The 27,195-nt window shown below is 37.3% G+C and overlaps 1 protein-coding gene and 1 long non-coding RNA gene across 2 annotated transcripts in view; one reads left to right on the top strand and one right to left on the bottom strand.

The window, feature by feature from the left end:
- LOC119630321 (uncharacterized) overlaps positions 1-5,321 on the top strand; it is a 51,559-nt gene extending 46,238 nt beyond the window's left edge. Inside the window, exons 4-5 of the long non-coding RNA XR_009976249.1 lie at positions 2,879-3,004; positions 5,082-5,321. This is a non-coding gene — a long non-coding RNA (uncharacterized LOC119630321). The remainder of the gene's footprint in view (positions 1-2,878; positions 3,005-5,081) is intronic.
- Positions 1-27,195, bottom strand: part of LOC105842491 (uncharacterized) — a 75,571-nt gene that overhangs the window by 35,448 nt on the left and 12,928 nt on the right. The window contains exon 2 of the mRNA XM_038019325.2: positions 9,879-10,401. Within this exon, the coding sequence (XP_037875253.1) occupies positions 9,879-10,248 (370 nt within the window). The 5' untranslated portion in view covers positions 10,249-10,401. The remainder of the gene's footprint in view (positions 1-9,878; positions 10,402-27,195) is intronic.

Here is a 27,195-nt window from a genome sequence, read left to right as displayed (position 1 = left end):
AATTTGCGATTCAGTCCGTGCAACCGTAACACCTAGTGTCAAACGCTAAATGTTGAGTCTGTTTATTAATACGAGTAATACTGTTATTAGTAGCATTAAAAATGTTGAAACAAAAAATTGTCGTGGAAATTGTGACCCTTTACAAAGAAACGTATTAATTCATGTGTCAATATTGTAGGCCTGATAAATTTATTATTTGTATATTATCTGAGTTAGGTGGAGTATCGAAAATGTGCTACACCGATCGATAAAAAAAATATATTTATCTAATATATATATATGATGATGCAGTTTGTATTAACACGATTCGCAAAAAGATAAACTGAGTAAGTGAGCGTGGTTAGTATGAATGAACAAAACTAAATGAAAATAACATTTTTAACAGACTTCTTATAATGGGCTTATAAGGGTCTATTAATTTATTATGAATATGAAATACTGTAAGACTTGTACACTAATACCTTCCATTTGACTAACTTGACGGATAAGAAGCTGCTTGAACCACCGAGTAACCCGGCCGTCGTGGTAGCATGGATCGCCAATGGTTACAGAGAGACTTAAGGCCTCTCAGTATGCTTAGTCGTATGTTTTTTTAATCATGATATCCCTAGTAACTATTGTGTAGTGCATTGGGGTAAAACCTCAAAAATCTTACAATACTTTCAGTCCATTTCCAGAAGTCACAAAGTTTGACTTCTAACAATTTGTAATGAATTGAACGCCATGTCCCTGGCCAATTTTACTTCCTTATTAAAACGAGGCTTATCCGATGCCCTGATATCACTGCTGTTTTTTTTAGGCTATCAGTAGTGCGGCCCACTTAATGGTGAGTTGTTACCGTCGTTCAAGGACGTCAGGAATGCCAAAACCTCAGTCAAGCCGTTGTCCACAATTAAGTAGTCTTCGCAAACCTCGTTTGGAGAAATGCATGTCACAGCGATTGGTAAAAATCCTAGAAGGAAGTTCAGCCCAAAGCCGAATGGTAGGTGGTTTATAAGATTACCAAAAATATATTTTACTGATGATTATTATTAGTAATAAATATGTTCCCATAGGGGAATAGGTTGAATATTTGATTTTGTTTTGAATGATGTCTCTGCGCTAACCCCAGTAATAACATTATGTCAATACACTGGGAGTAAGCAGTACGAGAAACTTGGTTTGTAGGTAAACATTGACATGTATTAGAACTTTTTGATGAATCGTCATAGACTGTCTTTTTCTGAATTTATCTAGCTTTAATTAATACAATGTTTGTTTATTATAAAATGCGCAAGGATATAAATAAACTGCGTGAATTCGGAAGCCTAGTTTCAATTATTATTGAAAAATTACTGTATATTAAATTACTCTATTCATGAAATGATAATAATTAAAATTTTGAAAAGTATAGTAACTCAAATTTGAAAATCTTGATTGCATTGCTTAAGTTTTCAGTTATTTTAATGGGCAATTTCTATAAATAAAAATAAAATCAGACGGAAATAAACTGCCCGCACGAATTTTAAATATAAATATATTATGTTTAAACTAAGACCTATGATGCGTCATGGAAACTAGTAAGTTGCTTTGATAAAGGTTGCTAAAATGAAAAGCACTATGTCCTTTCTTCTATTATCCACGAGAAGTAAGTACATTCGTCTTAGTTTCATTGTATTTATTAAGTCGCTATGTGTTTATTAAGTCGATATGTGACTTAAGTATTTAACACTAGGCAGTAAGTAGGTAATAATATAATACTTGCTGATATTTTGTTGAGCTGGGACTTTTACTATAAGTTTAGATATTGTGGTAATAGTAAATGCGTAGATTATAAAAAAACCCTCGCTATTCCATATTATGAACGGCATAGTTTTATACGTTCACGGTTTGGTTGGGTGGTGTAGGCGTTAACGGTTTCCGTGAACTACGAGTAAAAGCGAACATGAGTTTTCCACAGTATTCCGAGAAAAGGTTAATTACTTTTTATTTGGCCACAACTGACTAGCGAATTGTTGAAGGAAAAACACGTAAAATTTCACAAACTTACTTAGGTTAGTAATTCTCTTTTGAAACCAAAATGTAATGTAAAAGTAATTTGCATAGGCTAACATTAAAAAGGAAAATCTAAAATGTATTTCATTTTGTGAATTGCTTAATAAGAATTACTGAGGTCGACATCGCCATTCTGACATCGGAGTTCTATCAGTGGGTTGAACGAAATTGCGTTTGTTTCTGTAACATCTTTTTTAATTAAAATGTAAAATGCTTTTTGAAATACGTTATTATTATAATATTATTTGTTGGAATTCAAAAATACAATTCTATTATAAATAATAACTCATTATTTTTAATGAGTAAAACTGCTTGCAATTTTTTTTTTAAAACGGAACCTTTTGATATTTTGTTTTAGCCAAAAAGAAACTAGACTTATAACAATGTAACTTATAAAATCATAATAATTAGGAGAGGTAAGCGAAAAGTGTTTTTGACGAACTGAATAAAGGTCACTGTCGCTCAGCATCCCGTTTTCGAGTTTCAGATGGGATAGAAGCTATCAAGAGAGGCCATAGGCAAGTTGATGGGTTTCATACGAAGCCCATCTCAGCCTATCATCTCGTCGCGAAATATCTCAGTGGGATATACGAAGCAATCCCATGGCATCCTTTCTTCATTTCCCGGGAAAATCCGACTGAGTCAAAAACAACGTGGAAGGGAGAGCGCGGTCATTAGCTAACCGTTTGCTCTTTCGCAAACCTTTGTAAAGTATCTTACACGTTGTCTGTTAGGGTCATTCTTTTGCCATTCCCCAAATTGGCATTCGACGAGTAAAGAGTACAGTCTGACAAGCGCAGTAATCAATCATTACGCGGTATCTCTGGCGCCGTTTTTTCCACAGACGGCAGACCACAAAGGCAGACCAAAAGGCAGACCATAAACGAGTGTTCTGTCGTGTCCAAGTCGCGTTCGCATGACTGACACTCCACCGTCAACTCATCATCGATTCGGTAGCGATACTGACAGAGTAAGTGTACCTGATCAGTACATTCACCAGTAGGAAGGACCACTGTCACGATCTACCTATTGAATCAATTGCTAGGTTTCAAATATTAAAAAAAATGATAAGTAAATTAAGGATAACAATAAAACTGTGTTTTTACGGGTAAGAGCAAATGCTATTTAGAATTTTCTATGGTCTTCGTGAGTTCTAGACGTACTTAAAACTACTTTTGTGGTTTAATCCCGCGTTAATTATTTTCTTTCTGTTATTTCTGACCCTTTTTGAATAATTAACAGCTTTCATGGTCACGGGCTACTATTCGTCGTGAATATTGTGCTAACTAACAATTTAAAAAGTACAACTACGAGTATTAGTATTATAACATACAATTAGTATTTAAATTGGTCGTTTGGAACTTGGTTTTTCTTTAAAATGTTACTAGATTTTGAAAACCGTAGCAAGAAAAAATTGTATGTTGACTTGAAACTTGGTACATTCGGTGTGGGCCATTATTTTTTTTTGTCTTAGTTCCATTAAGATGCTCACAAGAAGAACACACGGCCCACGTGGTTTAAAGTGATTACCAGAACCTATATGCTGCTGTCTATTCTCAGATATTGGGAATCCAGTTTTTGGAGAATCGACCTTATTACTAGGAGGGATCAAAAAGTAATGAGAAGGACATACTCCTTGATAAGAAAAAAAAAATACTGGCAGGCACATATCACATCAGATACATATTTGTAATATTAATAAAGAAAAAAAATCTTAGATTCTCTTTTGTTTTTTTCTCAATGTAGTAATTTGTTTGCTTCGTGTCGGAACGTGTTCTCGAAAATGAAGAAAAACGAAGTGCGAGCTGTTATTAAATACCTTTGTTTAAAAAAGTTAACGACGCAAGATATTCATTGCCATTTGGGGGCAATATTAGGAGAGTCTCCTCCGCCGTATTCCACTGTCGCAAGGTGGGCTTCTAAATTTCGAGTAGGGAGAACGAGCACGGAAGACGAACATCGTTGCGGCGATGGACGGCCGTCATCCAAGAAAATGTTGCGAAAGTCGAGAAAATTCTATTGAGCGATCGAAGAGTTACCATCTGATACTTAATACAAGAAACGGGAGTTTCATATGAAAGTATTCAATTCATATTGAAACTGTCTTTGAATATGAGAAAAGTCTTCGCGAGATTGTGCCGAGAATTTTAACCGAAGAATGTTAACAGTCAGAAACAAAATCGACTTGACATTTCGAAGATATTGTTGGACAAGTTTCAAGAAGATTCTGAAAAGTTTTTGTCTCGTTTCATAACAATGGACGAAACATGGGTTCATCATTTTGATCCCGATACAAAACAGCAATCTTCGCAATGGAAACGGCCATCACCTACCCCGAAGAAGTTTCGTGTCGTGGCATCGGCTGGCAAGGTTATGGCCTCAATATTTTGGGACTCCGAAGGGATATTGTTGATTGATTACCTGGAGCGTTGAACCACTATTACAGACCAGTATTATGCAGCTTTAATTTCCAAGTTGAGGAATGCCTTCAAAGAGAAAAGGAGAGGGAATCTTCGAAGGGGCGTGCTGTTTCATCACGACAATGCACCCATGCACAGGTCGGCAGTTGCAATGGCTGCCATTCAGCAAGCTGGCTTCAAATTGGGCAACCACCCTCCTTATTCACCAGATCTGGCGCCAAGCGATTTTTATCTGTTCCCCAAATTCAAAGAATACTTGAAGAGAAACAGGTACGAAGACGATGACGAGGTGATAGATACGTGGAGAGTTTTTTGCAGGACCAAGACAAAACTTTTTTTTTAAAGGGATTGAAGCCTTGGAAAAGTGCTGGACTCGGTGTGTAGAGAAACTCGGGGACTATGTAGAAAAATAAATTATTAAGTTATCAATAGTCATTATATTCTATCTCATTCTCACTACTTTTTGATCCTCCTAGTATGTGCAAAACTGTAAAAGTAATTTATATTTCGGTTTAAATAGGTTTCATTAGTCAGATCTTTTACTAATTGCAGAGAAAGTAAAGTATTACTCAAGCAGCTTATTTTTATCAAGTCGAAGACAAAGCTTCATTTTATCAATGTTAACAGGTGCTGTCGAGGTTGTGCGGCTGTCGGAAATAGTTAATGGACCTGTTGCTTGTGACTGATGGGTCAGCATTGCATTCCAACGGCGGTTCGTATAGCAAATCAACACCACTAAGTAAATTTATTTATATCAAGTATCTCTTGTCCGACCACTAAATAACTACAGCTGCTCATCATGGCAATTAGTTGGGCCGTTGTGTTCGAGTGGCTACTCTGAATAATAAACTCGTTTTAATTTCCCGACCAATGTTTTATTCATTGTGTTTAATCAAATTTCGCTTTTACTGAATCCTCCTCTTTATTTGTTCGTGAGACGCTGGCATTTAAATTATATCTACAAGAATATTAAATTACCTGTTTTTTTTTTGGTAATGTAACTTTAATCACGAGCGTGAGGTTTTACTTTTTGTCCTTATTATGCTTCTCTGAATTGTCCTTCTAAGGGAGGTATGATAATCCACGATTACGAGAAAACAGTTTAGACAAAACACGAAATTATTTTCTTTTAGAGTAAATCATAGTATGCTAAAATTAAACGAAATTGATCATTTATTTAAAATAATTGCCTGGTATTAGTAAGAACTAGAGGTCCCGCAGTAGTCGAAATTAGTTGGAACTATAATTAGTTGGAATTGTAAGTTTGTACCCTATTATGATTGTATTTTATACTTCTACTAGCTGACCTGGCAAACATTGTTTTGCCATATATAAGATTTCTAGGGAATTTCTAGTGTAGAAAAAAAACCTAACTTATTGTAAGTGTGTAAGGATGTGGTAAATGAGTGAAAGAGGTATGTAGTGCTGTGAACGATGAGAGAATATATAATAAAAATAACAAAACCTCATTCAACCACATAATACCTCATTATAACAAAAAAAAAGTCCAAATAAAAAAATATGATAGGGGTGGAGAACCCTAATCACTTAGGGGTATGAAAAATAGATAGTAGCCGATTCTCAGGCTTACTGAATATGCATAAAAAATTTCATGAGAATCGGTCAAGCGGTCTCGGAGGAGTATGGGAACGAACATTGTGACACGACAATTTTATATATTAGATAATCAAAAATTTCGCCAAGACTACACTATAAAAAATACTAACAAAGACAAACAATATTTAATCTATTCTCAATTTGACAACAGACGTCAAGAAGCGTTTAAGACGAAGGTTCGAGAACTGTTTCTCAGAGAGTTAGTAGAGTCATCTAATTGATAATATTTGTTTATATATGTTTTTATATGTATATATTTATGTATATCTATATATTTATGTATATGTATTTATTTATTATGTATGTTATATATACACATAATATATGTTTAAGTAATATCACCTTCACACTACACCTACCAAGCTTCATCTCTGCACTCCCCTAAGGTGGACTGTTAGAGAATGCCTATGGCATTAAGTCCGCCTTTATACTTTCTAGTATAAGAAGTTATAAATAAAAAAACATAATAAAAAAGAACAAAAGTTTGACAATAAATAGTATGCATGCGTGTGTGCGTCAAATACATGGTATGTAGTGTGTGTAATGTTTTCTTTATTGATGTAATGTATCTTTTATGCATTATTTTAAAAAAATATTTGCATTGTGCATTCTTCTCTATATTTTCTATAAGTGTGGAAAATTTCATTCTCCTCCGTCCGCGCAATTTTCGTAAAAAGGGATACAAAGTTTTTGCTTCACGTATTAATATATAGATGAGTTAAATATTATCGAAATTCGTAAGTCACTAATCAATACTGTTGGATTGTTATTAATATTGGATTGACAATAATATCTGTTAGTTATGTTTAAAACAAAAGATAGATACACTTGATATTCTGCTGAACATCTAGTTACTGTTTTCCAAATATCTTAAAAAAAATATATCTTTTTTTAAAAACAACAACAAAATTGTTTTCATTAAAGTTAAATGGAGTTTGTCTCTATACTTATGAACAATTTATTAAAACCGGTGTTTTTCAAAATCAAATAACTGCCTCTACTCGTTAACTTCAGTAATTGATGTCAATGTAAAGATAAATAAATGTTGAGGTTATTATATTCTGAAGTCGTTCCCACTTCAAAGGATAGATCTCTAGATATTTCCAAGAATTTTCATTTATTGGAAGTAAATTAATAGTTGGCTGTTATTTGATTACAATAGGCATAGGTCTGTATTTGGATATCTGGATTGATCCAATGTTTCGGTGTGTTATTTTTCAACGTAGCTCAAATTTAGAGTAAAACCGATTATAACGTCTTCGTGGGCTCTATTAAAATCTAGACTAAGGCCTAATTTACTGTTATCTTTTCTTTTTTACAACTCTTATTTTACATGATCATACATAAAACATGTCATCACATTTCTTCAGATAGTATTTTATAAATCATAAACTAATTAAATTTAACGCTAACATTACGCCTACGCTGAATAACATAAAAGAAAAAGAAAGTGAAATTGCCGCCGTCGAAGACGCTCAGATCCTCGTTGGGGATTCATTTACAAGTTATATATATATATTTTTATGTAATATTTCAACATTTTACTGCGTCGCTGATTATTTCAATGAATATCGTCGTGGCCTAAAAGATAAGACGTCCGGTGCATATGTGTTGAGCGATGCACCGGTGTTCGAATCTCAGGCGGGTACCAATTTTTCTTATGAAATACGTACTCAACAAATATTGACGATTGACTTCCACGGTGAAGGAATAACATCATGTAATAAAAATCAAACCCGCAAAATTATACTTTGCGTAATTACTAGTGGTAGGACCTCTTGTGAGTCCGCGCGGGTAGGTACCACCGCCCGTATTTTCTGCCGTGAAGCAGTAACGCGTTTCGGTTTGAAGGGTGGGGCAGCCGTTGTAACTATACTTGAGACTTTAGAACTTATATCTCAAGGTGGGTGGCGCATTTACGTTGTAGATGTTTATGGGCTCCAGTAACCACTTAACACCAGGTGAGCTGTGAGCTCGTTCACCGATCTAAGCATTAAAAAAATATCGTTTAAAAAAAAAGATTTATATTATATATAAATATATGAGTTATTCTTTGTTTTTGAAGTATCTATATTTAGAAATAAGCTTTTCCGTGGGAGACGGCTAAATATGACCGTATATTATATTATATTAGTAGGAGTGACACGTTTAGGTTTGTACGTGTTGCGTCGCTTCGCAATCGAAGGTTTTACGTGTCTACGGCGACGCGTATCTCCATCTGACTATTCCAAGCACGACTCTGTGACATACCTGTGTATTTTGTTTTAGTTATACAAAGTAGATTAGTTTTAGAGTATACTCAAAACTTTATATTGTTATAGTATTTTAAAGTTACCTATGTATTTATTACAATTTGTAGTTTTACCACCATTTCATTTTTTTTAGGAAGCTAACATCGTGATTCTCCTGTCCATTACGTAATCGTATCTTTACGTACATAAACGATAAAAAGAACTTAACTTTCGTGTGATAATTAATATGATCTGTTTATAAGAAAAACTCCTTAGAGACTAAAAGCCTTTTGAATAGAGAAAGGTCAAGGGTAGTCAACTCCTAAAATGTATAGAGATCAGTATACTTACTAGATCACTAGTAATTACGAGAGTCGTATTCTGCGGCAAAGCTAGTCTACTTCTTATACTCTAATTCCATTTACTAAATTTGTCTAATTACAGGTTGTAGTGATTATTATAAGCCCCAAAGGGTTATGTTGGTATTCTACACGTGCTCATTTTTGCCCCGAGCCAATCGTGGATTCGGCTTTGAAGGGTGGAACAGCTGTTAGTTATATAGTGCAATTGAGACCTGGACCTCAATGTGGGTAGCAGTATTCACGTTATAATGTCTATAGACCTATAGACTACCTTGCACCATGTGGGTCATGAGCCTGTATATTCAACCGAGCATTATAAAATGTATGGATTGCCACTAATATTTGAGTTAATGGAAGGAAAAGATATTAACAATGCTGTTGTTAGTATTAACCATTGACCTATATGAAACGAAGGATTTTTGAAATTGGGTCGATGGCGTTTAAACAACAGCCACCTATTATTATATATCGTTATAACAGTTCATAGAGTATGCCTAATTGCTAAATTTGATCTACATAATGCCAATATGTAGTTTTCTTGTCATTTAAAAGTGAAATTGAAAGGCATTGAGGCAGACGAGTCACCTGGGTTCGAAATATAGAAAATATAATTAAGTAATGTAAGGACAAAGTTACTGTTTACTACAAGCGTGCCTACATATGTGATCACGTAAATTGTAGAGTATTAAAGTATTTAGTAGGTAAAATATAGCAAACTCTTTACACATATCGTATATTTCTATACAAACGAAGACCTATACATTAAAATAATGAGTTATTAACATACACACATTAACAGAACATTAACATACGAGTGTTTCAGAAATGTAAAATGTGTGTAAAGTCTTCAATTTCAAGAAGATAACGGTAATATATTTCGTACCCTATTTTATAATTTTAAGGTTCAAAAGTCAGTGAACTATTGCAGTATTTGAATTATTGGAATTCATCACGATCAGCCTACCTCCATGAGATGTAGTGTGTCAACTGGCGACACGGTCGCTTGTACTGCCATTTTCATGTAATCATTTTGAACACGATTGCCATTTCAGAGTTCTGTTCTGTTCTGCTTTGGTTTTAACTGTGAATGTGCTCTTATCACACGTCACGTCATTTTGTCCATTATATTTCGGTCAAAGCTCAGAACTACTAGGAGTATAGAGATAATCGTAAAGCAAAAATGTAAAGATTTTTAATACTAATGTTTTACTTACCTATTTGTGGTACATCATAAGGTCGACTAGAGCGCGAAGCTCTTAGCATCATTTGGTTCGCAATTTCAGATGGAATTTGGTGTGGAGCCCTTTTGTTGTTACGTGCCCGTCGTCGTTCTTTATGTAAGGCGCCTGGAGGTAAAGGTGGTGGCTGACGAGAAGCGTATGCAACATCTGTGTCGGGAGAGGCATGTTCCGGGTCGAATATTTCTTGTAGAGGTCGAGATCGGGTCAGGTCACGGTCTGCACGCCACTCTGTGGGGTAACGGCGAGGAGGCTCAGCCGCTGAGCGCAGAGCCAGCGCCGCGAGAACCGTTGTCAGACAGTACACTCGCATACTTAGCGCTCGCGCCCCCAACCACAAGGGCATTTCCCTCCACTAAGTATACAGCTCGCCAACGTCACCCGATGGGCTTCTGCCCAACATTATATCATCTAAGGTACGCCCAAAAAGTTTCAGTTATTGTGTATGGTATTCGGTATTCTTATATTCTTCTTCCTTGCTTCGCGAGTTTCATAGGTTCTGTAACAAAAAAAAACTATTAAAATAAAATATTTTTAAGAACAGATAGAAATACGTTTTGTGCGTTGAGAAATGTACTGATTTACACTTGCATTCATTTTAATAAACTTATCAAACATTTAAAAGTTCTACTAAATAGTGAAAATGTTCAACTCAGAAACCCATTATTTAATGGGTTTTTGAGTATATTTGAATGAGTGTTTGAGTAATTGGTAATGTTAAAACACGATCGAAATAAAAAACACGTTCTATATTTATCTATATTTGTATGTACAAATACTGTGTTCCAAAAGGCCTTTCTTTGTCTATAACTGAAAGCTTTTAGTGTCATCAATTATTGTATTACTATTCTACGCAGATGTTTCTTCAGTATGTGGCGAAAAATTAGATAATTCGAGACAGAACTAGAAAAACGTTTCTGAAGTTTATTATGCCATTGACGAAGATTCGTTAGCTCAAAATTCACGTTACCTTTGAGGATACTGTAAATGTAAAAAGTTTTACAATGAAAGCAAATTATTTGCGGACTAAGTGTTTGCGTTTTCTTGTATTTTCTGTCAACTTTCAGAGCCAAAGTTTTTCGATAATCTTGGCTTTTGTTAGAATTCGTAGAAAGAAAAAAGCCGGTTGTAACCAACAACCAGCATTCATTATCAACTCATTTTATAATGAAAGTTTCTTAGCTGGGTCTATGGTGATAATCAACCTACACCCATACTACAGTTCTCATTGTTATTAATACAATTTAGTTTCTCTTTTTCTTGTAATTTTCAGTTGAAAAAAACTTATTAAATATAATACTTATTTAATAGTACCACGCAAGTCTAATTTGGTTACATATACATATATATACTACATTAGCTATTTATGGAAGCATCAATCCTATCCAAAATCCTACGAAATTACAATACCGCATATGCAGCTGTTTATTTTTGCTGAAAATTAAGAAATGTGACTTTTCAGTAAAAAAGCGAAGATTAACAGATTGTTTGGGTGTTTTTTTTTCTTTTGTCATATCTAACTAATACTAGGAATTTTTTTCTTTTTAATTTACAAAATTACAATTAGGTACATTTCAAATGTCGATTGGATTGTTCAGAAAGTCGAGCGGAATCTTTTGTTGAATTTGAATCTTTTTTTCTAATAAACAAGCTTCACGATGTGAAGCGAATTGGATAGTTACATTTTGGTATGATTAGCGTTATTTTAGGTGTAATAAAAGGTGACATCTAAAATTTTTAAGGTCCACCAGCACGAATACTTCGATCCAGTTAGGAATGAAATATACAGGCTCATCATATCATTTCATTCATATAACTATGCAGGTTCATCTTTTGAAGATCGCTTTGATGTGTAAATTTATAAACATCAACTAAAATACCGTGAATTTTCATTATAGTGTATATCCATCAGTACTAATTTGGCCGTTACAATTCCTCGAGCGGCCACGATTACGATGAATGATTCTCAGAAATGCGCGCTTCGCTTAATTACCGCTTTGTGTGTTGTAGTTGATTTCAGAGGTGGGTTCATTTTATTTAAATGACAAATTACACGGAGTTGTAATATACTGCAACTATGGATCATGAAAATCATCCTATACGATTCTAATATAAAATACACCGTTTTTGTCATTAATTCTACATAAAATATAATTTATTGTACTTGTTCGTTGGACATTCGGGTACGGCCAAGCTGTTAACATCTAATTGGTTTATCAATTTCTTAATTACTGGTGGTAGGACCTCTCGTGAGTCCGCGCGGGTAGGTACCACCACCCTGCCTATTTCTGCCGTGAAGCAATAATGCGTTTCGGTTTGAAGGGTGGGGCAGCCATTGTAACTATACTGAGATCTTAGAACTTATATCTCAAGGTGGGTGGCGCATTTACGTTGTAGATGTCTATGGGCTCCAGTAACCACTTAACACCAGGTGGGCTGTGAGCTCGTCCACCCATCTAAGCAATAAAAAAAAACAATCAAGTAGAATTCGGTGTTGTTTCTACATATATAACTATAGTATTGCTATTTTTGTAGCCGTCGTCGTGGCCTAAGGGATAAGATGTCTCGTGCATTCGTGTTGAGCGATATAACCGTGTTTGAATCCCGCAGGCGGGTACCAATTTTTAGAATGAAATACGTACTTAACAAATGCTCACGATTGATTTCCACGGTGAAGGATTTTTTTTATTGCCCTTGTAGGTAGACGAGCATACGGCCCACCTGATCGTGAGTGGTTACCGTCGCCCAAGGGCTTCAGCAATGCCAGGGGCAGAGCCAAGCCGCTGCCTACTGGATGAATAACATCATGTAGTAAAAATCAAACTCGCAAAACGAAAATTTGCGTAATTACTGGTGGTAGGACCTCTCGTGAGTCCGCACGGGTAGGCACCTCCATCTCGCCTATTTTTGCCGTGAAGCAGTAATGCGTTTCGGTTTGTAGGGTGGGCAGCCGTTGTAACTTTACTGAGAGCTTAGAACTCATATTTCAAGGTGGGTGGTGGCATTTACTTTGTAGATATCTATGGGCTCCGGTAACTACTTAACACCAGGTGGGCCGTCAGCTCGTCCATACATATATGCAATAAAAAATTAAAAATAAAACATGAGTGAGTACTTAATGTCAATAAGTATTAATAGTAAAAGTGGATTGTCTTGTAAAAATACTAAGAAATTAAAGGGCCTAAACCTGTGGCGTGCTATCGGTGTGGCTATATTTATAAAAGGGGAGGCCGCGGTGGGCCGTTGACGTCATCACTAGAGTCGCGGCTCTGAGGGCTCGGGTGGGGTAAGCGCCGCGCCCTCTGATACGCACTTGCAAATTCGCACCTCCATGAATGAACGAATTATATTATCGTTCTGCCGAGCCGAGAATTTCCAGACCTGATCAGAAAGAAGAATTCTCTTTTTCTGAAATCGCTCTTTGACGTTATTAAATTTGGCGACAATTTTAATAATACATTTTGTTTTCTTTTAATTTGTAACTTAATGGCTAAATTATATTAGTATACCTTGAAATTCATAGAATCTGTCTGACCCGCGCAAGCTTGAAAGCTACTGTCTAGGTTTGTAAAGTAGCAAATAGCTGTGGAATAATAAAATTAGAAATTGAGTGTGTTATTTTACCTCAATTAAGGTATCAAATATCATGAATACATAAAAAGAGTAATTTGGGAGTCTTCATTTATTGGTCTAATATGTCTTTCCGTCGTGTAATTATTTCGTGGTCTGATCTTAGGGCAGAACTTAAATAGCGTTTACGAAACTCGTATTAATGAAATATTTCTAAGATGAAAAAATTAAATCGTAAATCTTAATTTATTTTGATGTTTTCAAGTGCCCAGATTACGAATCTATTCATGAAAGTATTGAAAGTGCTTTTGTTTTTATGATTATTGTATATCTTAAAATTTGTTCAATTTATCGGCTTGTCAGTAACAAAATTTATTTTATTATTTTACTTTCACGAAATACCCGAAATACGCGATACACGAAATACCCTTGCTTCACTTGTATGTGGGACAGTAGAGCTAAGCAACTTCATTGGGATAATTGCTTGGCTTGTATGAATTTCTTTAACGGTCGGTAAAACCACTGTAATAAGGGAGCCGTTAGTAAGTAGAAAGAAAGTCATACTTCCACCATTACATTTCAAATTACGAATGATATAGCAATTTTTCAAAGCGTTGCACAAGGAAAGAGATTGTTTTAATGACATTTGAAGAAAATTTCGAAGCTTAGTATGGAAAAGACATAAATACGGCAATTTCATCAAAGCTATGACTGTTCCGGAAACTGAAGCTTGGAGAAGTTTTGTGTTGGTAGTAAAAAAATCTCTAGGTAACGTAAATAAAGTGCCAAATTATGAAGAAATTATGGAAATTATGCTGACAAACTTTCAGACTCTAGGAGCAAACATGAGTTACATTATCAAGTTACACTATCTCCACAATCATCCGGATAAATTTCCGGATAATTTAGGAAATTATTTTGAGTAACAGGAAGAGCGGTTCCACCAGGATCTAAAAGTGATGGAAGAAAGGTATCAGGGTTGGTGAGATCGTGATGTGATGGCCGATTTGTGCTGGTCCTTAAAAATAGATTGTCCACTGCAAAATTATAAAAGAAAAGCTCATAAAAGGCGCTTTAATGAAATATAACATATCTTTTCGACATTTTTCCGTCTGTTTACTTCGATTTATCCTTATTTTTCAAAGCAAAACTGACATTATAAATATATCTGTTACTTTGTCTCGTGTATTCCGATTTTTGTAATGTAAAATGAAAATGAAGGGTTACAATTAAATGAGAACAAATCTTATAAAATCATTTATAGTTTTATGAATTGTGAGCATAAATATGTCCAAAACCGATCTTATATTTAGGGTCAAAAAAGCAATGTTATTTACCTTAATGGGACTTAAATAATTGTAATTTTTGTAATATTTGTTCGTGGGGCGGTATCAAGCCTGAAAAATTGCGACCAACCTGCCTATTCTTGCTCCAATAACTACTTGATATTAATTATATCGTACGCTTGACTGACCATCAATAGTTTCAAAATAAATGAAATGAAGAATAACAAAATTATTTCAACCATGAAACAAAGTCAGCTATATTAGTGGTAGTAAGTAATCGAGTCGGTCATTTCTAAGATACCTAAAAGATCTCTAGCTCTTTTTTTTCGAAGATTTCTATATCTAATGCAGTCTAAAATTATCACATTGTATTTGGTTGTATATAAGTAGGTGCGTCAGCCAGATATAATGGCGCTGTTCTAAGTCCCCTAATAATTCCGTTAAATGCGGGTTCCTATTCAATTACACCTAATGTATCACGCGACGCTTAATGATATGTACTTTACTTATAAATTACGTAAATAAGCTGAACTGAACTCGTTAACGACCGAAATATAGATCAGAAGAACGTTTGTTACGTAAATGATCGAACGACAAAAAAAATATTTTTCGTGAAATTTTCCCAGTAATTACCGTTGCCACAAAAGGAAATTTTTCATATTTATGTAGTCATGTAAATATATAAATTAGACTTAGATTAGATGTTATGTTTTTATACTCATATATATAAAGGCCATATTTCAAATTAAAAAAAAACACACGCTATGATTAACAATGTGATTATACTGGTGTTTGAATTCCTCAGGCAGATATCAATTTTTCTATGAAATACATAGGATTATTTCATCGTAGTTTCTGTTCATACCTTCCAAGCTGAAAGCATTGTGTAAATAAATTTAGATATCTCAAAATAGTCACATGGCTTAATACGAGCATCTTATCGTTTTGACCACGACTACTTTATTTGGCAGCTTATAGGATGGGACAGAGGCTGTAACCCACCTGTGGGTGTCTTGATTCACTTTGTGATGTCTAGGTAGTTCCCGTGGACCCATTAATGCGTGATATAAAAAAGTGTATAAATAATTGTATTCTAGCTGTATTTTTGTGTGTTCAGTTAAATTTTACCCATAAATAATCACCTATTTCCAAAATTAGGTCGCCGTTATCGAAATCTGCATAGAATGCAGCATTATGTTCCAAGGTGGATGCTCAAATTCGTGACGATCGTGTGATATCGGATTTCAATAATTCAATCATCATTTAAACTAGGGTGGTTTTCAAGTGGTTTTTTAATTGTTTACTAAGTAAAAGTACATTTCGTGTGATATTCTTTCGGAAATAAAACGATTGTACAATTATTTGAATCCATTCTCAATGTTTAAAATAAACGATCTTCTTTCCGAGAATAAGTAGAATTTGGAGACTTATAAAAAGCATAAGAATATATATTTGAATTGTACGCCAAGTATGTTAAGAGTACAATGAAACTGGCAAGCCCGCATATAATTTACATGGCCGATGTCGCGACCTATTGTGTGTTTCATGCTAAGTATCGCTCTGCACTCGTTCCGATGGAATCCCCAACTCTTTTTTTATTAATATTAATAATTCATGTCACGTAGGTTTTGCGCGAATAGAATACATGAGTATAATTCCCTGTAATATTTTCCGACTGAACTAAATAGTCTTATATCACGAGTTTCATTAAATTAACTGTATCACATCGGTCTGTTGTGATGATAAAATGATTTTTAAAATTTAGAACCGATATTTTTTAATAATTCTTCAGTTTCATATTAATCCTATAATATAATTTTTTGTTATATATTAATGATCCTTTTTCTTATAATAATTAATATTCTAAGTGTCATCCGGGATAGCAGATGTAACACTTTTATTAAGGATTTGTTATACGTTTTTCTGAAATCACAATTTTTCCGTTCCTTTGCTACATCTCGACGCGAAGATGAAGATATTTTCCCGTATGTAAATTGAAACGTGCAGACTAATTCAATGGCTTATAGTCGAGGAGCTGTGTGCCCCTAACCTAATTGGCGGGGATAGTTCGGAAGATGCTAATTTTATTACCACAAGCTCCACAGTGAAGATATTCTCTTAACTAAAAGATCCAATTATACTACAATTGTTAAACTTTTCGAGGTTAAGTGACATTTCTAAGATAAAATCACTCCAAACCAGGTCGCTTAGCTCATTGTACTGGATTCGAGACAGGGCTACAGTTTCACAGAGCTCCTTAGATTAGTCGCAAGATATATTATTAACTCATACCTATATGAAAAAAGATTTTCCTTTGGTTGATTTGTCTGATAGAAGTCTTCATTTATTAATTTATGAAAATAACATACTCGTAATTTTCTATGCATTCGTTTGTCATTTATAAGGTTGAGTTTAAGCTTTGTCCAATCATTGTAGGCTCTTCAGGAAATGTTTTGGGATTGAAATATTAATATGCGGCAGGTGTTGCTTGAGTGGTTTAAACAAAATTTGCGTTTTTCGTATAATACTAGTGTCCCAGCAGTAGTCGAAATTTGACTATAATTAATTGAAATTATAAGCTTTATTTTTTATTATTGCTTAGATGGGTGGACGAGCTCACAGCCCACCTGGTGTTAAGTGGTTACTGGAGCCCATAGACATCTACAACGTAAATGCGCCACCCACCTTGAGATATAAGTTCTAAGGTCTCAATTATAGTTACAACGGCTGCCCCACCCTTCAAACCGAAACGTATTACTGCTTCACGGCAGAAATAGGCGAGATGGTGGTGCCTACCCGCGCGGACTCACAAGAAGTCCTACCACCAGCTTAAAACATCATTAAGTTTGAACATTATTAAGGTTCTATTGCCAAAGGCTATTTATTATATTTCTTTATTCACAGATTTCGCCAAGACCACACTATAGACAAATAGTATTAAAGATAAACAATATTATCCTATTCTCAATTTGACCACCGCCTTTAAGCAATAACAAAAGTTTTACAATATACAAAGAGTATATATGTAATAGGTTGGGGAAAAAGATTCTTCACATTTTTTAATATAGTTTACTTACATTTAACTAAAGTACGCAGGTACCATTTTGTTCGATAAGTTTTTGCCATCTTGTAGGTAGGGACATGATCCCATTGCTGTAGAAATTTTAGGGTTTCTGATCAAAGTACCGCGATAATTGGTTTTAGCAGTCCTCTCGTGATGTGAACCTGACGCTGCCTAAAGAATTTTGAAGAGACCGAAATAGGTGGAAATCTGGAGGTGCAAGGTCAGGATTATACGGCGGATGCATTAACACCTCCCAGCCAAGCTCTCTTAATTTTTGCTGAGTGGCTAAAGTTATACGAGGTCTAGCGTTATCATGATGAAAAACCACACCCCTTTTGTTGATTAATTCCGGCCGCTTTCTCTCAACTTCTTGCTTTAATCTTATCAGTTGTTCGCAGTAGAGTTTAAAATCGATGGTCCTGCCTAGTGATAACAGTTCATAATGAATAACGCCCTTCCAATCCCACCACACACACAGCATTACCTTGATGCGAGTTACCCCGGGTTTCGCCACAGTCGATGCGATCTCCGCTCCAGGGGGAGCCGCGTCCCGGCGCGGCGGAAGTTCGAGCGCGGAAGCTTCAATCTCGGCGTGCCGTGCTCGAGGCGTGGTCTCGCCGCCTGGCGGACCCCGCCTACGGGCGACGGACTATCGAGGCAATCCGCCCGGTCCTCTCGGACTGGGTGAATCGCAACCGAGGACGTCTCACCTTCCGAGCGACGCAGGTGCTCACGGGACACGGCTATTTCGGTCGCTACCTGCACCTCGTCGCCTGGAGGGAGCCGACGCCGAAGTACCACCACTGCAGTGGCTGCAACGAGGATACGGCGGAGCACACGCTCGCGTACTGCACAGCTTTCGCGGAGCAGCGCCGCGTCCTCGTTGCAAAAATAGGACCGGACTTGTCGCTTCTGACCGTCGTGGCTACGATGCTCGGCAGTGACGAGTCCTGGCAGGCAATGCTCGGCTTCTGCGAGTCCACCATCTCGCAGAAGGAGGCGGCGGAACGGGAGAGGGAGAGCTCTTCTTCCCTCTCGGCGCCGTGCTGCCGCCGCCGAGCCGGGGGTTTGAAGGAGGGCGTTTGTCCAGCTCCGGCACCTATGAGGAGGCAGTCTCCTCCCGATAATGGTCACGGGGCGACCTAAGGGGGTTAAGGCTGCGCCGCATGCTACCGTTACTCTAGCGCGCTGGCACCAGGAGGACGGGACGACGCGTCGGCGGCTGCAGACTGCGATGCGGTCCGCATTTTCGTCGTCGCTGTCGTCGCCGAACATACTGTGGAAGAGCAACCCGGTCGGCGGTGTATCGCGTTCCGACCCGGCAGGCTGGTTCTGACCCAGCGGGGTATCCCGGAACACCAGCGGCATCACCCGGGCGGCCTGGTAGGGCCGCCGTACCGCGGAGACCGACGTCGTTGGTCTTCGACTATCACCTCGACGACCCGTCGGTCGAGCGTCCTCGGGGTGGCGCTGCGTGTCTGGTTGTAGTGTTGACCGCGGGAACCCCCCTACTCTGACCGGGTTTTGACCCCGGACGGAGATCGGACGTCGAGTGTAAGAGTGCAGCGGAGTCGCTTTGTGGGTGAGCCCTAAAATTCCTTGGTCCCGCAGTCTGCTCTCAACACCTGCAGATCGTTGAGTCCCACATACCCCGCGTGCCCCCTAGGCGCGGGGTCCAAGGGGACCTTGTAGGAGGTTCGGCCCCTGGCCCGAAAAAAAAAGGGTTTCGCCAGAGTCTGTGAAGCCTGACTGGCCTTTGACCACGACCTTTTTCGCACGTTCTTGTCGTACGTGTTCCACTTTTCATCGCCAGTTATCAGCTTCTTCAAAAATTTCATTTCGGTTTCATTACGTCGTAATAAAGAATCACTAATGAGTACACGGTTCATTAGGTTTCTTTTAGTGAGCTCGTGAGGTACCCAAATATCGAGCTTTTTTGTGTACCCAGTTTTTTTTCAAATGCACCAAAACTGTTTTGTGGTCAATTCTCAGTTCTTAAGCTACGTCATAACTACTGATATGCCGATCTTGCTCCACTTTTTCAAAAATGGCATTCATTTTATCCGTAATAGGGCGACCAGAGCGACGTGCATCTTTGACGTGATCAAAATTTCCGGATTGAAAACGCTTAAACCAAATTTGTGCTACTCTCACAGACACTGCACTAGGTCCATAAACATCGCAAATTTTTTCGCGGCTTGCGTTGCATTTTTACCTTTTTGTAGTAAAATTTTAAAATGTATCGATTTTCTTCATTAGATTGGCTCATCTTGATATTACGAAAAATAAATAAAAATCACACATTTTTCAAATTTTAATTTGGAATTATCTTCTTTACAATTTAAACTTTTAATGATATCAAAACCAGCCAGATACAAATAGTATAGTCAAAGAGATTTTATTACAAGTTCATACCTACTATAATACGAAAAGACTTTTTCCCTAACCTATTATATGTGTGGATGTGTGTGTCAAATGCATGGTAGTGTGCGTAATGTTTTTTTATTTGATTTAATGTATCTATTATTAATGCATAATTTTAAAAATATATTAGCTTTTTGCACTCCTCCTCTATAAGTGTGGGAAATTTCATACTCTCCTCCGTCCGCACAATTTTCGTAAAGAAGGGTACAAAGTTTTGCTTCACGTATTAATACGAGTATAGATAATATTTGACCATAGTCCCATTGAAGCTTGTACGCAATTTACAAGTATAAGACTAAAATTGTAAAAAAGTACCTGATTCTATGTATTATATTTAGAATGTATAGTCATATATGTTTTCATAAAACATTCATCGCGTGTGGACCTTTTCTGTCCGATCTAAATTAAACAAAGGAAGAGATCAGAACGAATCGCTGCTTGTAGATAAGCTTACGATCATTTTATCTTTGTTTTACTCAACAGCCCTTTATGATGTGGAATCAACTCCGATAGTATATATACCATGTTTAAAATAACAATGTGATTTCTTTGGGTCGAACCCTATTGCGAACAAATTTTAAATTGAATACCATTTACTGTTATTTCAGTATTAAATTCAGAATCAGATCGTATAAAAATACCGCTTAGCCATTAGTACGTTAAGGCGCCGTACAACGACAACGTTGAAATGTATGTAAACATTTTACAACAAATATTCATTATTTGAATATTATTTGAATAATGAACATTTGTCACGATGTAAAATGTTTACATTACAATATTTATATAAATGTATAGACGACTTGGAACGGTCATCACTGAACATTAGGCGCTTTTGTTTATCTTTAAAAAAGCAAGAATGGTAAATATCTTGTAGAAAAGCGGAGAATATATTTCAATTAAAATAAATGACCGTTTTACGAAGCTATTTCAGAGTTTTATTTTATATCATAAATTACATTTGTTGCTTTTCAGTAGTTTAGAAACAGAAAAATAGCCGTAGATATCAGCAATTTAAGGACAAGTAGTTCTTGTTTTGTTTGTCTTTAAATCTAACCCTGAACCATTCAAATTTGTGACGCTTTAGTTCCAGATAAACATCAGTAAATGTATTCGAATCATTGGAGGCGTAAACATGCCACCTCAAAACACATGGAACTCAGAATTTCTACGGTTGTTATTCAAGCGACGAATAAAGAATGTGGGTAAACAAACTGTCCTGATAAAATAGACATACAAACACACTCATCGTTAATAACTCACGTTACCTATAAACAAGTTCATAATCGCCCTATAGAATCTCAGAACAACATAAATAAATGTTTTGAGGTAGCAAAATGGTTTATTGATAGTTTATTTAAAGACTCTATGAACGAACAGTTTATTTCGTCGGCTTATTGCAAGAAGTCATTAAGTGACATATTCATTATTTTGGGAAAACGGCATTTTAGTTGGAATTATTTAGTGGTTATGTTGATTAGCCCATATTATCCTTCATATATAATTACAGTGAGCAAAATTGAATGTTTTGGATTGCTTAATATGTATATTAATTAAAACAAGTGCGATTCGGTAGTCATATAACATTATATATTATTTATATACTAAAACTAAAAGTTAATGACTTCTTGCTACTGTAAGTCGGTTTTATATGTGAATTAATTATTTCTTAAATTAAAATAAAACAACAAAATACTTATCAAACCTTATTGAAATAAACAAAAACGAATAATAACATAATAATCAAAAACATTTTTTTCATAATAGTTGACGTAAGAACTTGCAATAGCTAATATTGCCAAGTACTCACGACAACTTCGCAGTCTCAAAAGTTGTACATAATTTTATTTTTATTTTATTGCTCAGATGGGTGTACGAGTTCACAGCTCACCTGGTATTAAGTGGTTACTGGAGCCCATAGACATCTACAACGTAAATGCGCCACCCACCTTGAGATATAAGTTCTAAGGTATCAGTATGGTCACAACGCTGCCCCACCTATACAGAGGAGGGACATTTGGATTGTTGATAATCCCATTCTCAGGTATCGTTTGGAACCTCTGGGTCTGCGGAGGACTTCAGTTCCCTCTGTATTTTGTACCGTATGTTCCATGGGGAGTGCTCTGAGGAATTGATCGAGATGATACCGGCATCTCGTTTTTACCATCGCACCGCCCGCCACCGGAGTAGAGTTCATCCATACTACCTGGAGCCGTTGCGGTCATCCGCAGTGCGTTTCCAGAGATTTTTATTGCGTACCATCCGGCTATGGAATGAGCTCCCTTTCACGGTGTTTCCCGAGCGCTATGACATGTCCTTCTTCAAACGAGGCTTATAGAGAGTATTAAACGGTAGGCAGCGGCTTGGCTCTGCCTCTGGCATTGCTGAAGTCCATGGGCGACGGTAAACACTCACCATCAGGTGGGCCGTATGCACGTCTGCCTACAAGGGCAATAAAAAAAAACCCTGGAAGCCGAAACGCATTTCTGCTTCACGGCAGAAATGGGCGGGGTGGTGGTACCCACCTGTACGGACTCACAAGAGGTCCTACCACCAGTAATTACGCAAATTATAATTATGCGAGTTTATTACACGATGTTATTCCTTCACCGTGGAAGTAGATCGTGAACATATTTTGTTAAGTACGTATTTCATCAGAAAAATTGGTACCCGCCTGCGGGATTCGAACACCGGTGCATCGCTAGATACGAATGCACCGGACATCTTATCTTTTAGGCAACGATGACTTAAATAATAAACTAAAAATAATTTTCATCTTCCTGTTAGTCAATCACTCATGTATTCATTCAATCATGTATTTTTTAATGAAAATTAGGGACTGAGCTTAAACACCATACAAAAACATAAAACAAAAAAAACAAAAATCTAGGTTAGAAAAATCTGTATCAGAGGTTTCTTCTTCAGGAAGATAATTCTTTATCAGGTATATTATTATACCAATGGTGTAGCTCTGCAGGCTAGGTTTTTAATATTGGAAACGTAGTCATACCTATATTGAACAATTTTAAGTCGGTTTTTCCAAGCTTGAAGCATTTAACCTTCAAACACTGTAGTCCTACAGTGTCAATTGACTTATTAAACATTAATTTGTTTCTCAACTCTTTTAGGTTCAAGATATCAGAGTGGCTCATTACTATAGGTTCATACGACGTCTTTGCTGTTTTTTTTCTTTTTTAGCTTTCTGTTCGATCTAGCCAATCTTAAAACATTACAAAGATCTATCATAGAAAAAATTGGCATAAGACACATTTGATTCTCGATAGAACTATGCATATTATCGACCTCCATATTATGTGTGTGGCCCAATTCTAAATACTTATGTTCAACCACCTCAAGGTGGGTAACTTGAACTAAGTATAGCATTAAGCATAACAGAAACTGATTACGTTCTTGCATCAGCTCGCTGAGTTTCTCGCCGGGTCTTCTCAGTGGGTTGCGATTCCGATCCGGTAGTAGATTCATTCACGAAGCAGCTGTTCTTGAGTTGTTAGGTCTTCTTCGGAGGCGCACGGACAGCTGTTAGCCTTTGCTAGCCCACATGTCCTGGTGAATCTGGAAAGGCCTCCGGGCCACCAGTAATCCTTCAATCCTAAAAAAATATAAAAAAGCCTGTCTGGTGTTACAGTGATTACTGCAGCTCATAGAGATCCAACGTGAAAGCCACCACCCATCTTGAGACCCGAAATCTAAATCTAAATTGTTCCGTATGCTGCTTCGCTTCGATGGTGGTACCAACTCGTACGGGCTTGCCATACGCCATACCAACCATCCTATCAGTAAATACAAGTTGGCAATCGTAGTCCACTGGTATGATTCTCAGATAACGATGTTGCCCGTTCTCCAGTGTATAATTTAACATCTTCTACACCCGTGGAAAGAATGATGCTATTGTAGGTCAGGTGTTTGCTTGCTCGGTTGTGCGAAGGTTGTTCGGAACTTCAATTGCTCCAACATCTTGCTTCCTCGTCCTTGTTTGAAACATTTATTTCGTTGCATTTTGTCAAAAATCATTAACTTCTATAATAGGCGTGGTAATCAACGTATCTCGCCGCAAACTGAGCGAGCGAGGCAGTACTCTCTCGTCCCGCGCAAACCCACCCTCACCCGCGTTCGTCGGTTTCGTCTTATGCCCCGTGTTCCCTAGACAAGCTGTTTTGTCGCATTTCACCAAACCCTATATAACTCACTAAACTACAACCGAGGAACCACGTAGCCAGCAAGAAGTTACTATGTTCTTTTAATCGATGTTAACTTATTAAAATCATGCCATCAACAAAATGGAAAAAATAAGGAAAAAGAATAAATGATTTTATGGAAATCTTAATATTATGATTTATATTATATTAATATCGATAAAAATCATTAAGATTACTTATTGTGCATTTGTGATTAAATGATTCATTAGAGAAACTAACTAAATGTAAATAATGAATTTTATCGAAATGCAATTTTAAGCTATATTACACTACACTGTTTTGATAAAATTAATTAGATGCTTAAAATGAGTTCTGTAATGTAATGTATGCTGTTTTCAAATAATTATCCATTTAATAAAAATAATTAGTGCTGCTTAGTGAATCTTTGTAAATGCCTGACTTCCAAAGTTGCAATTATCAATTTTCTACCAAAGACGTAACGGCTAAAATTGGCCAGCTAGAAATTAGTGTGTTTTTGCATTTTGTAGAATATGCAAAAATGAGCCCATTATAGATAAAAACGCATTTAGTGATTTTTTGCAGTTAATGAGTTCTTGCAATAAGCCGACGATTTATAAATGACCTTAAGAGTTGGGTGAGCCCTTGCTCACCTATTCGTCGTGGTAAAACTGGAAAGGCCTCTGGGCCACCAGTAATCCCTCAATCATAAAAAAAAACTGGTGGTAGGACGTCTTGTGAGTCCGCACAGGTAGGTACCACCGCCCTGCCTGTTCCTGCCGTGAAGCAGTAATGCGTTTCGGTTTGAAGGGCGGGTCAGCCGTTGTACTGCTACAAGTGAGACCTTGTCGTTCATATTTTCTGAAAAGATGACGATGGAGGTTTATCTAGTAGAAACTTGAGCAGTTTATATTTTAACTTTAGTCTGATTTTTCCTGAACTTTCAATAATGATAAGGAATCAAATAATACCTTTAACAGTTTTTTGTCGTACAGACCTATACCTTCTAAATCTCGGAAACGTCATACAGGACTGTTTTTAAAAATGAATACATCAAATTTTATTTCCAAAAACTATAAAAATGGCTAGTTTCTCATAATCTATGAAATATTACCCATTATCTTCGAACAATGAGAATAAGAAAAAACGCTGCTCGCTTCTAGCACATGAAAAAGTTAACATTGTTTTTTTTATAAATATTTAATACTTTTTTAACACATGACGTCACGTTTTGTTACTCTTATAGTTCTCATTTTGGTTATTCAGTTTGAATATAAAGCATCATTTACCCGATTAGAGTTGGAGGGTGGCGGCGTGGAGGGCGTCCGCTTGTTTGCGAGCAGTTAAAAACCACAAATCGCGTGTTATTTCCAAAGGATTAAACGCTTGCAGACTGTCAGTTATGGAGCCACTTATTTCCGCGCTTGGACATTGGACGTGTCCGGCCTGACTAAACGATTACATAATGAACCAGATTTGCGGATAATGTAAAATAGAAACGGCAGCACTTGGTTTCTGTATTAGTTAGAGACAACATTTCAAAATACATCAGCTCTAGTTACATGAAACAAATCTAGTGCTATTCAAAGACTGTAGACTATTATTTAACGTTTGTGACGTCAATAGACCTGCAGACAGTTTATTTTATTTTTATGATTGAAGGATTACTGGTGGCCCGGAGGCCTTTCCAGTTTCACCAGGACAGGTGGGCGAGCAAAGGCTCAGCCAGGAGGGGTGGGATTTGCTAACAGCTGCCCGAGCGCCTCCGAAGGAGACCTAACAACTCAAGAGTAGCTGCTTCGCGAATGAATCTACTACCGGATCGGAATCGCGACCCGCTGAGAAGATCCGGCGAGAAACTCAGCGAGCTGATTCATGGGTTAGGTTGCACGGCGAACTCTTTATCGAGTTCGACGAGTACGGTTACCGAGGTCCCTAAGCCTGCTCCTAGAGCTGAAGGCGTCTAGTGCAAAGGTTATTGGATCTGATGGATCCGTAAGGACGTGTCTAGGGCGTCGACGGTGACTGGCTCCTGCATGATCAGGATTCGGGGTGTAGTCGGCGGCGGCTACGATAAGGCGATTATCATGACGCATAGCCTTATCGAAGTACCGTTCCGACGCTGACTTCATGTATTTTTGTATAGATTCGAGGCCCAGGTCGTCGTGTAGGTCAACGTTCCTCACGAACCACGGAGCTCCGACGGCTAACCTACAAAAGCGGGATTGTAGAGATTGAAGGGTGTCTATGTGTGTGCGGGCCGCGTGAGCGAACACCACACTCGCGTAAGTCATGACGGGCCTTATGCAAGTTTTGTAAAGTGTCACCTTGTTCCGAAGGGACATTTTACTCCGCTTACAGATCATGGGGTAGAGTCTACCGAGAATAAACGCGGCACGGTCACGGACTGATTTTATAAGCGGGCGGAATGTCATCGATGCATCCAGGGTAACGCCCAGGTACTTGACCTTCCTGGCCCAGGGTATGGATTGACTAAAGAGAGTAATCGGGGGTGTGAGATTCCTCCTCCTAATACGGGAGGAAATCCGTGTGGAGCTTCCCCTCTGAAATAGCACCGCAGTACTTTTCGCTGGGTTGATGTCTATGCGCCATTTTCGGAACCACTGTCCTAGGGCTAGGGCTGCGCTCTGAAGCTTCTTCGCGATTAGGGACTTGTTTCTACTGGAATAGTAAACAGTCGTGTCGTCGGCGAATAAAGCTAAATGGGTCGGCGGCGACCGGGGAATATCGTTAACGAATAAGCTAAATAGGAG

Source organism: Bombyx mori, chromosome 23, assembly GCF_030269925.1.
Source record: "Bombyx mori chromosome 23, ASM3026992v2".
Classification (NCBI taxonomy): Eukaryota; Metazoa; Arthropoda; class Insecta; order Lepidoptera; family Bombycidae; genus Bombyx; species Bombyx mori.
Note: the sequence above shows the minus strand (reverse complement) of the source record. Positions and strands in the feature narration are given on the sequence as shown.